This window comes from Podarcis pityusensis (genome assembly GCF_964106645.2).
Source record: "Podarcis pityusensis genome assembly, chromosome: 5".
NCBI lineage: Eukaryota > Metazoa > Chordata > Lepidosauria > Squamata > Lacertidae > Podarcis > Podarcis pityusensis.
Window position 1 is genome coordinate 96267619 of NC_138032.1, and position 14695 is coordinate 96282313.

Below are 14695 nucleotides of genomic sequence, written 5' to 3' on the forward strand. Positions count from 1 at the left end.
ATGGCTCCTTCAACTGAACACACTTTTCTAAAGTCAGGCCCCCTCTTGCTTCTTACATGAAAGGGATGGGACCGTGATAAAAGAAACATGTTGGCTGCCATCATATCCTTGTCACATCCATCAAAGCGGTATATAACAAAGAACCTTTATGACCTTTTTAGTCCACTAAGTGTTTGCTGACTAAAGTAGGTTGGGAGGGATGGTGATTTATTTTCTTTTGCTGCTGTTATCTAAAATATAAATGAATTGTCTATGTATGTAACAACAGCAGCTAGGATTCTCCAAACACAAAAAATGGAAGAGAGAAGTTTCCACCAAATATGAATGGATAAGTAAGGTGATGGACTATGCAGAATTGGCAAAGTTAGCAGCCAAAACAAGAGAATCTAACGATTCTCTTTGTGGAAGAATGGAAGCCCTTTTAGAACTATATAGTTTGATGAACTCATAAGCAGGATTTGAAATATGAGAAACAGAAGGAATTAGAGAATACAGTATTGATGTGCTGGTATAGGAAACAGAAGGCATTGCGCAGAGGGAAATTAAAACACCATGGAAAATGGGGCGAGAAGTTGGGAAAAGACAAATTTATTATGTAAAATATAAATGAAGCAAATAAACACACACATCAAATTAGATTAGTATGCCCCAGTAAAGCTTCATGTGAGAGTACTTCTCTTTTACAGACTGTCTTGCCAAATTGCCATTTCTAGAGATCACTGTGCTAAAGGACTGACATCTAAGAGCAGTGAAGTGAATGGGCCAACTTCACAATGTGAAATTTCATTCACACAACTTGTATTTGAAGGACATGCCAGAATCTCCTTCTGGTCTGAGGCATGACAGTATGACAGCTGTTTCTGCTTCCACTTCTTTACCTAGGCAAGATCACTAATGAAGATTTAAGAAAACAACCAACCTAAAAAATCTTCTACTGCAACTTCTCCCACGTGGTCCACATCCTTCTCTCTACATTCCTTCAGTATTTGTCTCCAGCAGTGCTGAACACCTTTTCGGATTTTACCTTCAATCGGTTTACAGTTCAGAATAGGTGGAGTATGAACTGCTGCAGTGGAAGGCCTGCTGCCTGCGGGGGCCTAAAATTAAGAGGAAGATTTTGACCAACTTGCAATTGAAGACAAGAAAGGAGTGCCAAGCGAATAGATTTCTAAATCTGTAGACATTTGATGATGGATTCTTATTTGAATCTTCATTTTGAAAACTGAAATACTGAACACTGAACACCTCAGAATTCAAAAAGGCCTGATCCACCAGGGAAGCTCTTCTGAGCAACGCTGTCTCCTCATCCTCTTCTCCCTGGCTCCTTGCATTCTGCATGGCTTTTTTTCAGTTTCGGCCCCTCTCAGGTGGGTGCCATTGCCATTCTGAGAGAACGAGGGAGGTGTTCATGGTGAGTTCCGGCACCTCTTTTTCTAGAAAAATAGCACTGGCTGCAGGACTTGGGAAATGCACTTTCTCCAGCAGTGCACTAGAGAGACTTCCCTTCCTTCTTTATGAGTTCAGTCCCACACCCCCTACCTGAAAGGACCTCAGGAACCAGGCCTGAAAATTATCCGTTCCTAAGAGATTGTGGCATGCTACTGCTAGTCAGCGCAGTCTTCTTGATGGAGCCAATTGACATATTCACCTGCCAATCATCATAGGTAGAGAAACCCAGTGTAGAAAAATGTTTTTGCGTGCGGCAACCCTTGGACAAATTTAATAATGGCTGTTTTTCCTTTGTTCTTAAAGAGGTGGGGAGTCAATGTGGTATCCTTCAGATGTAACTCCCATCACCCCTGACTATTGGCTGGGGATGAGTGTTGGGAGTTCAATTGCACCTAGACAGAATCTTTTGTGGTTCCTTTCCGTGGGTGCTTACTCTTATGATCTCTTACTTACCAAGGCTACTGATCAAGACAAAGAATGCAGTTAAAAAAATAAAGTGAAGCAGGTTTTCCATTCTTAACTACCATCAGCTAACTTAAGGTGTTTTCCAAGCAATCTACTGTTAGCTGTTTCAACAGTTTTCTGGTTCATACATTTCCATAAATACCTTGACCCTTTTACACCAATGCATCTTGATAGCCATTTTTAGCCCATACCCGGGTAAATGCTGTTCTGAGTTGGGAAAATCAGAGGGAGGATGGACCACCACTCCACTCTGCGGTTGAGTAGGACAGAGGATAGAGCAGGCCTGCACAACTTGCAACACAGACAGATGTCGTGGTTTGGCAGCAACCACCACACTACCCAGTCTCTCTCTCTCCTCCCCAGTCCTAGATAGACAACAAAAACAGGTTCATCAAACTGCTGTTGGGCTTTATGAGTCACAAGTTGTGCAAACCCAATAAAATGTGTTGTACATGGAATGTGAAGACCTGGGCTTCAATTCCTCTTTAGCCACAAAATTCCCTGGATGGCCTTGGGCTAGTCACTGTCTTTCACTTTAACCTACCTTGCATGTTGCTGTGAAAACCTAATAGACCTGGTGTGCGCGCCCTTGTCCCAAGCGAACACCTTGAAGGATGAGTCAGATAGAAATGGGATAAGTTTTTTTAAAAAGAGCCAGGGTTCTACTTCCTGTGTTCTGGCTTTGGCCATGAAGCACTTACTTTCTTTGGAGATGAAGGAGAATATGCTGTTTGAGGCCGTGACGGTAACTGTGATCCGGGCTCAGCTGCTGTGGCAGGCTTGCTGGGGTTCTCTGGGTGGTTGGCGGTGGGTGTATCTGGCATTTCCACTTCCAGAATGAACTTTCTCAAGAATCCAGGGTATTTCAATCTTCCATTCAAGTCGAGCGGCACTGTGTTCCAGAGGTTTTCGAACTATTGAAGCAGACAACCATGTTTCAGCAAAATGCAAGGCCAAGCAAAGTATCAGGCAGTGCAGAATTTCAACCCAGGGCTCATGCATCCCTGGAAACGTCACTTTATTCTGCATGCCTGTGTCAGGGCCAGGCCACGACTAAGAGGCGCCCAGCACCGCCTGACCACCACCACCTGGTGCCCACAAGCAGGTGGTGCCCTTGCCACACATTTGCCTGGCACCTGTGGGACATGCAGCAATTAGTGTCATTAAGTAAAACCTTTAGAACTTCTTAAAGGTCCTGGTGCTGAAAGAAGCTGTGCTAGGTGTTGGCGCTGGGCCCAGGTTGTACCATTGATCTTGCATGTAATCTGTGCTGCAAATGGCCATTTCCCTGATTGTTACTCTGAGTGCAGGATCGTGTGCAGGTGGAGACCCTCCAACGGCCCTTCAGACCAAGTGTTTGGGTCATCCATAGGTCCCCCATGTTGAGCTATCTCTGTCCTAATTTAAGGGCCACTGTTTCAAATAAAGGAAGGCTGTGTGCAAGTGAGCATGCTGCTGTACCAGCAACAGAGACAGGGTTGGGTCCAACAACTGGTGCAAGAGGGCAGCTTACCCCTTTTTTATGTCTCTGGGATTCTGCCACCTGAACATGTTCGATACTGAGTCAATGCAAGTTGCTTGTCATAACAGGAATGCATGCATGGAAATAAAGTGCCAGTATCAATGCGTCTTATTCCTAAGAAATGTAGAATCAGTAGAAAGGTAGACTGTTTGTTCTAGGTTTCAGATGTACAAACTGTAAAGTTTTGTTTTTCCTTTTTTTTTTTAAGAAACCTTCTTTGACAAACAGTGATATCAGACCTTGAAGAAAGCTCATCACCTCTAAGCCTTTGATATGCATGTGGCAAGTTGCCGTTAAACTTCAAAGGCCAGACCTACATTTCGAATTTCTTTTCAACTTTCCCCCACTGGCCAAGTTTCTGCCATATTATAAATTATAGAAAACAAAACACACTCCGTACTCCATCAGAGGATAGCAACATGTTTTACAAGCATCAATTAAATATTGTAAGTGCTTTGTGCACTAAGTTAGCAGAGACTATTTTAACAGCCGGTTGAAGGCCATCCGCTTGGGATATGTGTGTAATATCAACAGCTTAGTAGGGAAGGAAAACTATCTACGATCCAGCTGAAATGAAGCTACAAGCTGAGCTACACGGAAACTTAACTGCAATTAACATTTCACTGCTTCCTTGATGTCAGATGAGGCCCATATAAAGATTGCTTTTCCGAGGCAGGTCCCAGAGAGGCAGCTATTCAGAAGAGCATAGGAGCTGTTCCCATGTGCTCAGAGACCATGTTGCTCTGGAGACAACTGCATACAGTTGGAGTTCTGAACTCTGCTCTAGGGTTCTCTAACACACCATCTGAGAACTACTCATGTGCCATAAGGAGCAAATGATTAAATAAGACCCCTTTCCCGCTCCCCACAGAAGAGGATGCCCATTGCACCTCTGTATGACCTGGTGCTCTGGCTTTAGCTCCTTCCATTCAGCCCCTGTGCTACATCTCTGCGTCAGGCATTGTGATTTCACTTTCCCCCCATTCCTGAGGCAGAGACACGGCATCATGAGCTTTACACAGAGGAGGCGCCATCTTGTGCCTCAGCTATAATTCCAATCTGAAGGCAAGGCTGCAGCACTCACTAGCCTGGAGACACGTCCAGGATACAAGGGTGAAGTTTGCTTCCCATTCAAATTAAAGCTGGGTAAGAGGACATGCTTCTGCTACATCAAAAGTTTGAGGAACAGTCCTTGAACATGTGAGAGGATAACGACACAGACACATTATCTCCCACTTGTTTCAGCTGTTTAAGCTGCTTTCTGGGGACAACGCTAAGTCCTATTTATTACTGCAGGTCCAGAAGGAGGGTGAACAGAATGACCAGGGAAAGACCCACAGAAGACACAGCAAATACACTCTCCTACTGTCCTGCTTACCTTTATCCTCAAGCCGTAAACTTGCAGCTCTCCTGACACCCCCTCCCCTCCCAAAGATTCCTCTTGTATACAAAAGTGTGCTTTTGCCTTCTGAGAAATACTGTCCCTGCCCACCAGTTTTCTTACCTGCTCATCGGTCAAAAGGAAAAACCACCGGTTGCAGATATCTCTGAAGTCCTCTTTGGAGACAGTGCCTTCTCTTGTGCGATCTGCGTTTTTAAACTCCCCTTCAAGGGTTTGATAGCGAGTGCCTATTACTTCTTGAATACGGGCAAAGACCTCTTGATTGGACAGATCTCGGCAAGCAAATTTCCTATGCTGTCTCTCAGTCTAAGTGGAACATACATGGGGGAGGGGGAATCACAAACAGATCTACTGATAATATACAAAAGATAACATTTAGGAAGTCATGCCAAGAGGTGTGTAGAAAAGGTCACCTTCAGTTTTCTGAACCAATGAAATTGACTTAACGGTATTTAACAAGTGCTGCAGGAAATGACAAGCAGTCGGGTTAAGAAAAATGTAAAACCCTCTATTAAATAGCTGCAGCCTAAAGCCAAGGACATTGCTTGACCCAGGCCTTTAAAGAAAAATATCACTTGGTTAATACAAGGAGCAAGGTAAACAGCAGAGTGATTAGCTGATAAACCCACACCTGACTCATCCTGCCCATCTCACACCTGGCATTCACACAGATGGCACAGTATTGTGAGTTTCTGGGTCCACTGGTAGAGGTATGTGTGTGTGAATGGGTCATAGACAAGATACATTTGAGGATTTCTTAATTAACTATTCATCCATATGTCATTGTTTTATCACTATAGCACTATGTGCCTAACACTGTGTTTCATAGGGTTTCATAAGCAACATACAGTTTCTTGCCTGGAAGAACATGCAAGCTTGATCTTTAGGCTAGGATATAGACAGCAGGAGGAAGGAAGTGAAAGCCAAAGGCAAGGAGGACTGAATCTGACTGATGCAGGTATATATTAGTTAGCATTCATTTCAGTGGTGGATAAAGACTCTACAGATTTTGGAAAGGCGCTAAAGACCCATACTACCAAAGTCCAAGGAGCAGCGAAAGTGTTTGCTGTAGAATTCTTGCTCTTTTAGTATATGTGATAGCCATTTAGTACCAGGATTCTTGCTGGAACTTTTGGGGGAAATGAGGATAACAGAAGGTTCAGCAGGATGGTAGTCCTCCTCAATTAAAAAACAAACATACCAGGAAACATGAAATCTAGATAAATATATATGAATTTCTGAAGTCTGGTCCTGTAACTGATTCGAACTTAGGGTACTAACATTTTGATTTTTTTAATGGGACTTTTGGCACGCTAGGTCTGCATCGTATCTGTGCAAAAAAGAGGACCAGCACCCGTACACTGTGAAATCCACATGAAGGATGCAACAAGGTCCCTCACGTCACCATGTACCTTTTTGAGCAATAGTGGACCTCAGTGATCCAAATATGCACTGAAGCCCCAACTATAAGCAGGGGGACTTCTTTTGTTGGTGTTCCCTGATAAGTGGAGTCTGGGCTTCCTGATCAGTGTTGCCTTTTGCACCATCTTTTTAAAACAGGTCTCTTCCAGAAGGTTCTACACAAATTTCCTTCCAGGAGTTCAGTCTCCTCTGCAACGATGGCCACAAAACCTCTGGTGTGACCTCTCTTAAGCAAACACTGGAGGCCTGCGGTGCGGGACCCCTAGAGCAGGGGTCAGCAACCTAAGGCCCATGAGCCACAAGAACCCACAGGGGTCATTTAACCGGCCCACGAGCTGCCCCTGAACCGAGCCGCCCGCTCAGCGAGTCCCTGCATGCTGTGCTAAACCGGTGCAGCGTGGCACGGGGACTTGAAGAAGAAGAAGAAGAGTTTGGATTTGATATCCCGCCTTTCACTCCCCTTCAGGAGTCTCAAAGCGGCTAACATTCTCCTTTTCCTTCCTCCCCCACAACAAACACTCTGTGAGGTGAGTGGGGCTGAGAGACTTCACAGAAGTGTGACTGGCCCAAGGTCACCCAGCAGCTGCATGTGGAGGAGCGGAGACGCGAACCCGGTTCCCCAGATTACGAGACTACCGCTCTTAACCACTACACCACACTGGCTCTCAGTAGCAGAAGCATGTCCTCCTACCCAACTTTACCGTAATTTGAATGGGAAGCAAACTTCACCCTTGTGGTGCCAGAAATCACGTCTGCGCAGACGCAGATGCCGGAAATTGTGGGCGCGCACACGATCCAGCCCACGGAGTGATCTCCACTGGAGTTAACTAGCCCAGGCGAGGTAAACCTTGCTGACCCCCTGGCCTAGAGAAACTAAGGGCCCCATCTCTGAGAAGGCTAACATCACAGTCCTTCCTTAACGAGGCCTTAATTGGGTAGGAGGCAGCAGGCCGTGCCAAACTCCACATGCAGCACAACCCACAATCACTTAGGATTGTGTCACAAGGAGAGCTGGCCTTTTCTTTTAGCTTACACAACCCCTCTTGCCTCTGCCTCTCAGACCGTCGCAGGCAGTTAGGAGACCCTTTTAGGCAAAGGTGCCCCAGAGTTCTTCCTTCCAAAATGCTGCAGCTGATTTTGCCGCTTAAAACCCTTTTCCTCCGAACCAGACTGTACCTCTCTAGTGGCACTGAGTTATAGCAACTCAGCAACTGTCCGGTTCAACTGTCCTGGAACCTTGAAGAGTCAACGTTCTGCCAGCTAGTTTTAAACAGCCCCCCCCCCCGGCAGAGTTTCCAGGAAGCCATTCAGTGCAGGTCCTGTTGGCATACAGGGCAAAGCAAGGAAAGAGCCTTTGTGTATAAAAAGACCTGGAGGTTTGTTGTTTGTTGTTATTGTTTAAAGGCCTCTCTGCCTGTCTTCTTCATTTGGACCGAGAAATCCACTGACTTTGGACAGGCAGGCAAAGCTTAGCTACTGAAAAGTTTCCCTAAACCTCTACGCTAGAATCAGGGCACTGTGTATTAACCCTGTGCAGAAAAATTCTTCTGTATTTCCACACTCCATCAATTAATAAGAAACTGCATTAAAAAATTATCAAAGGGGAGAAGAAATTTCAGTGAAATGATCCTGGGTGGGTTGTGGGTGGGTTTTGCTGTTGCACTTACCTGACTTTCACAGCGGCTGAGGAGTTTTGTGAGAGTTCTTTCAATAGGCAAATAATCTCTTCAATGACCTGCATTTTGCAGCCTTCCTGAGAGCCTGTGCTTTCTGAAACAAACCAAAGATCTCCTTGGCTGGACCTTCCTGTTAGTGTGAGGAGGCAAAGAGGCTGCCTAGCAAGTGTCCGATGCTGTTCTCTGTGGCAGTTTCACAAGTGAAGCCCTTCACCTTACAAATAAATCAGTGTAGAATTATTGCTTAGTTAAAGGAAGGACTTTCCCTTAAAGAGAATATGCACAGATCTTAAGCACTTGCTAGCCAGACTCTCTGGCGTGCCACACAACCATTAAAGCCCGGAAAGATGTTAGGGGGTAACACCTCTCATGGATCTTTTTCAGATCACGGCAGTCAGAAAGGCTGCAGAAAGCTGAGAAACAGAGACATACCCTTGGTAATCTCACAGGGATAAGGTATATTTAAACCAACACCTACCAAAATTCTAAAGCAATTCACAAGTGAATGAGGCAGAAAACCTGAAGTGGAAGAAATCTTTCAAGAAATTGGAGGACAGTTTTTGACACAGTGCTACAGAATAGTCTTTTGTAGGCTTTCTCACATTTCCCCCTCATAAATGTGTGCATATTTTTTTCCTGTTGACAGACTCCTTCAGAGGTAATCTGGGCAGGGGACCATAAATGAATGATAGGTGGGCTTCGAGCCAAAAGTAGTTGACCAGTCCCCTTTTCTCCTGTGTCCCTCTACTTACAACATTCATGAAATTAGGCCAAGGGCTGCATGAAATTAGGCTGGGCCTTAGGTAGCAGGCTACCCTTCCCTGTCTTAATAAGTTGTATCTAGCGTTAGTCCTACTTGGAGTAAACCCACTGAAAACAATGGCACAGACCAGCTTGGGTCCATTAATTTTAATGGGTCTACTATGGTTGGATGCAACCCACTATGTCCAGGATTTGGAAGAAAACTTGTCACATTTTTGAGGGAGCCATTCAGACCACGCCAGAAATACTTGAGACAGTTACAGAAGTAAAACTGACAGTAAAAAGACTCTCTCAAGTCAACTCTACTTGATAGTCTCTGCCTTCTGGAAGGCTTTGCAGAGATAGCATTAGGAAAGGAAGAAAACACACAACACTAATTTGGCTTCCCACTAACTTAACCCGCATTTGAAAACCCTCATTCAAATAGAAATAACTGTCAAGGGAAAAGAAAAAGGAGGAAAAAACCCTAGCTTTATTAAAAATCAAATGTATACACTAGTGCAGTTATGGACCTTGATAAACAGAAACAAAAACTGTGATTCAGCTGACAATTTGCTCATCTCATTTAAATCAGAACTATATAGAATTATTCAGAATGTAAGTCTCATTTGCATACATCAGCATCGTCAAAAGACCCTAGTGATGAATTAAGTGTAAGGGGGAGGGGAGCGGGGACCTTCTGAAGCGTCCTTAGTTTCAATGCATTTAACTATTTCCAAGCATAAAATGGATTTTAAACTTGCATGGTTCTGGGGTATGCTAATTATTCACTTTTGCAGTTGAGAATTGCATTTTTATTTATGAGGTGCCATTTATTTCCCATCTCTTCACAGGCTTCAACTTTACTAGTTCAGTAAATTTTCCATACTTTAATGATCAGAGCTGGAGACTTTTGCTACGTGTTTCCACCTATACCTCAGCGATCAGGTTTTGTGTAATGTATAATAATCAGGTTTTTGTAATATGCTCGAATAAGCAGCATACTACATTAATTTATATGTTAAACCTAAAATAGTCAAGTATCTACAAAAGACGAGTCCTGTAACAGTCAGCATTCTGTTGCCAACTCCAAGGATAAATCCTAAGGCCCTAACAGGGGTGAAACAGGCAATGACGAGATGGACATACATGAAATGCATTTACCAGGGGCATACAGTATATTTATTCAAACAGAAAGACAAAATTGAAAACAATAGATAAAACAGATTAAAAACAACACCAATCACCATCAAAGTGGGGAATCGAAAAGCCATCTATCAGATTAATGGGGCTCCATCATAAAATACTGTTTCTGCATGTGCCTGGGGAAAGGGGTTTGCCCAGCATGAATGGGCAGGCAAATGATCAGGTACAAGGAAGAGTGGGAAGGACGGAGGACATTGGAAGGGCAAGAGTGAACAAGTGGACTGACAGGTGAGCAGGTTAGGCAGGTCACTGTATGGCTGGCTTTTCCCATCTGCCAAAGGCAGGGGAGCTGTTGGACTGGGGCCAAGGCTCCCCCCACCAGACCAAGCAGGGCATGTTCCTGCTCGCCTTGCAAGATGCTCAGACCTTTGGCAGCAAGGAGAAGGGGGCTGTCTCTGCCTTCCGTCTGAATAGGGAGTGAGGCAGGAATGGGTGAGGATGAAGAGAACTGCTGGGCACTTGCCAAAGCCTGGCTAAGCCATAATGAGCAGGGCTCTGGGTGCAGCTAAACCCTCTTTCATCCTTTTCTGAGTGCTAGAACAGAAACAACGTTCTAGAAATGGAACAGCAAGCCAACTGGCCAATACTTTCTTCCACACCCTCATACAAGCCCAGGACAACCATTTCAGAGCAAAGTCAGGCATGCACAAACAGTCCATTTCTTCCAGTTTTTTTTTTTTTAAGCTTTTAAAATCCTCTTTTGTTTCTCTCTAGAGCTTTTCATGTTTTTGCATATGTTGGGGATTCTCAAAGACTGCTGATTCCTCTTGTGTGGGGCTGTTGCCATTTTTACTAGGTAAGCAGTAGCACTCCCCCCCCCCCCCGACTGAAAGTGGAGTGTTTTATAACACTGTACCTTTAAAAACCTGCTGAAATGTCTTGTTGCAGGCTGAAACATGAGCTAGGATGAGGCCAGTCATTCCTGGGGTAGGGTCTCCCACAAAAAGGCCATGTCCCTCATGCGTGGCTGCTACACCTCAGGCAGTGGAGGGGGACACCAAGCAGGACCTCAGTAGATTATCTCAGGGGTGAGGCAGATTCATGGGAGTGGAGGCAATTCTTAAGAAGCTCTGGTTCTGGGCTGTTTAGAACTTAAAACTAATGTTTGGAGACTCATTTCCAGCACTTTGGTAACCAGTGCAGATGACACAAAAACAGAGTTCTATGCTCCAGGCTGCTAGATCCACTAAGCATTTTGGGTCAATTTTGTAAACTCTCTTCAAAGGCAACCCCATGTAGAACATATTTCAGTATGAAAATAAACAGGGCATAAATGAATGTGGCCAGTTTTTGTTTCTCAAGGAAAAGGTACAGTTGCTAAAAATCTAGGAGAAGTGTGACTAACCTTTTTTAATCTGAGGAGTTGACCACACCATCAGGGCACTCTTGGTCTCAAAATGAGGCCAGAAGCCAGATTAGAATGGATCTAAATAATCCAAGAATATATTGGAGTTGGGTTATCATGACAACTTTGACATAGAATGAGAGTTACGAAATAAGTTGGGTCAGGCTATGAAGCTTCCTTAAGAGCTGCTAGTACCACACTTTCTTAAAGAGCATTCACTGCCTCTACTGGATAGCTCAGTTGGTTAGAGTATGGTGCTGAAAACACCAAGGTTGCAGGTTCGATCCCTGTGTGGGACAGCTACATATTCCTGATTGGAGAGGGTTGGACTAGATGATCCTCAGGGTCCCTTCCAACTCTATGATTCTACTCAGCAAATTAGCTCTGGTCTACTCAGCAATGGCGGGGATTGGGTCCACAGCACATGCAATAATAGGTCTACCCTCTTTGAGAAGCTTGAATATGTCCTCAGGCTGTGGCACAAACTGAGATCTGGAACTCACAAGAAGGAGCATCAGGAGTTACCAAAACGAATTCTGTTCTCAATGTTGTGCCCTAGACAGAGCAGATAAAAGTGACTCCAGATCTTTGGAAAACCATAAATAGAAGAGGGCATCTTGGTGCTAGTCACGATTGACAAGGGCATCACTAGGCTTATCAGTAGGAAAATACCCACGAGGTATCTATTGCCACAAGGGACTGACCCCTATCCCTGCAGAGGTTTGCTATAGCTTTCCCCCTAGGTTTGGGATCAAGTGCGAGCTTGAGCCTTGAAAAACCCTCACATCTCTGCACACAGAAAACAAGCATGTAAGGAAGAAGTGTTCCAGCTTCACCTTTTCCCTGGATATTGCCCTGAAATTCCTGTATTCTGTTTTACACAATGTCCTATTACCACTTCAGATATCATATTTCACAGATAAAACAACAGTTGATTTCTAAAGGTATGATAGAGGTTTTTATTAGTTTTGCTTTCACCAGTACAGAAAGTGCTCTTGAGACTCCTGATCAAATGTGGTATCCAAGGTGGGAAAACTTAAGACTCCCCTTAGGTGAAGAATTCTGAAGGGATGCCTGAATTTTAGCCTGCATATGGTTAATTGTTCGTGTAACTAGGGATGAAATTGTGCTCAAACCTGCAATCAAAAAGCACCGTGTTAAAGGAGATATTTCCCTCCCACAATATGAACTTTGCCTATTGCAGCACTTAATGTGTCTTATTAATTTAGAAGGTGAAAGATGATTTGGCAAACACTCCTCTTCATATACACCTGGAAAGGGGATGGGCAGGTTCACATACAGACATTTTTCACTTGATGACTGCAATATCAAGTGATGGGTTGCATGTATGAATGGGGCATCACAGAAGAGGGGGCTTGCAGGGTTGCTTTGGCTAAACCAAGCCTCCCACCCACCTCCCACCATTTGGCAGGTGTGTGAAGGGGCTCTGTGCACAAACTCATGCTTGTGTGCAGAATGCTTCTGTGTAAGGGCGTTCCCAGGTCCAATCAGTAAAACAGATCTTTGTGAGTCCATTGGTACATAACTAGTGCCTCTCCAGAAACTGCCTGGATGCACTTTGTGCATTGGCAGAGGAGGTTTGACCAGCCTTCACTGCCCCACAACCTCCCTCATGTTCCATCAGAACCCCCCTAGTTCCACAGAGAACTTTAATACTACCTCCTATAATCTCAAATGCAGTGCTTTTCAATGAAGGCAGTACACACAGTCAGCTTCCACTCCTCAAGTGATAAGAAGAGATACAACAAGCGTGGGCAAACCTCCAGAGGCTCCGACCTGAACCAATGGCTTCAAGTCACAAGAAAGGAGATTCCGATTAAGCATGAGGAAGAAACTTCTGATGGGAAGAGCTGTTTGATGGTGAAAGGGGCTCTCTCAGGAGGTGGTGGACTCTCTCTTCTTAGATGGCCATCCAACCTCTGCTTAAAAACCTCCATCTTGGATGCTTTAGTGGAAATTCCTGCATCGCAGGGGGTTGCATCAGATGACCCTTGGGGTCCCTTCCAAAATTGTAATTTTAGGATTCTTTTGAATGGGAGCCCAGGTTGGAAACAGTTTAGTCCTGACCCAGTAAGGAACATTCGTGGTATGGACTGTGTTGCCAAATCCAGAATGGAATGCACAGAGAGAATGAATTTCAGGTGTTTAACAAAACACTCATTTATACTATATGCTACAGATGATGTGCTCATTTTGGCACCCACTATCCCATTTGTGTGCGTGCTCTCTCTCTCTCTCGCTCTCTCTCTCTCTCTCTCTCTCTCTCTCACACACACACACACACACACACACAAATTGTTGCAAGTAACGATTTCTGCATCGGAGACAAAGCAAATGATACTTCTTATACTGTCCTTCTCCTTAGGTAGGATGCCATTAGTCTTTATCAATATGCCTATCATAAAAGCCCATGCTGGCGTATTTACATTTTCCTACAGCAACTTTTTGTGAGTCACTTGAAGTTATTCTATGGTATTACGTTTTTTGTCCCTAGTCTGGAAAAAAATTGAATTGATGCTCCAAATAATAAAATGGTCACACGCTACAAGAATGTGGCTTTCTTTTTTATCTAATTGTTTCTATCTTCCAGCCTGTTTCTACAATTTGAAATCCCAAAAGACAAACTCCTAGCACATTGTAGCTTAAGGATATGATTCCATGAACACTTACTTGTTAACAAGTAAGTCCCACTGAATTCCCACTGAAGTCCCACTGAATTCATACTTAGGACTCCAGACAAGACCAGCTCATTTCTCACCAGGAAATCTACACTGTTCATGGATTTTACGTCAGGAAAACCTAATTTATGAAATTATCTACACTAAAGGTGCAATGTCTTGGATTCATGTTCCCATGTTCACTGAGGCACATGCCTACCTGTGAATGTGCTTCAAGTAGGTTGAGGTACAAGTTAAGATGAGGGCTGGGGTACTGCAGAGAAAGAATGCTAATTTTGGCTTGCAAATTACACTTTACCTATTTGCCCGTGTCACAAAGGCATTCTGACCTGTGAAATAATAACGACTTGTAATAGCAATGGGACAGGGAGAGGCAGGGGCATGAAGGGCCTAACCTGACTTAGCGGGGGGGGGGGGCGCTTCTCATCTGGCCCCACATAACGCTGAGCCCAAACTCCAACCTCTCCATTAGGAACATTATCTACTTTCTTCCACCTGCTGCGCAACACAAGGAGAAGACCATTAAGCTCACTCTTCCCCAGTGCAGAGAGAAATTGAGGCTCTTTCTCCTCTTCTGCAAGTAAGCAGTCCCCTCTCATTTGCCTGCAAGTTTGCAGCTGAGCTGTGCTGGAAGAAGGAGGTTCTGCTGATGAGTTTGCAGCAAGGAGGAGGGACTGAAAGAGCCATTTTCCTATCCTGGAGAGTAAATGAGGTTAAGTGCTGGTCTTGGGACTGGATAGACCTGTGATCAAGTTCCTGTTGACCATG

The 14695-nt window shown here is 44.4% G+C and overlaps 1 protein-coding gene across 2 annotated transcripts in view; it reads right to left on the reverse strand.

The window, feature by feature from the left end:
• Positions 1 to 14695, reverse strand: part of EFCAB6 (EF-hand calcium binding domain 6) — a 104735-nt gene that overhangs the window by 6651 nt on the left and 83389 nt on the right. Inside the window, exons 26-28 of one of the 2 annotated variants that reach the window (XM_081005412.1) lie at positions 4941 to 5144; positions 2616 to 2828; positions 920 to 1097 (exon numbers count right to left, since the gene is read on the reverse strand). In XM_081005412.1, coding sequence (XP_080861538.1) covers positions 920 to 1097; positions 2616 to 2828; positions 4941 to 5144 — 595 coding nt within the window. The remainder of the gene's footprint in view (positions 1 to 919; positions 1098 to 2615; positions 2829 to 4940; positions 5145 to 14695) is intronic. The other variant, XM_081005413.1, reaches the window with a different exon arrangement.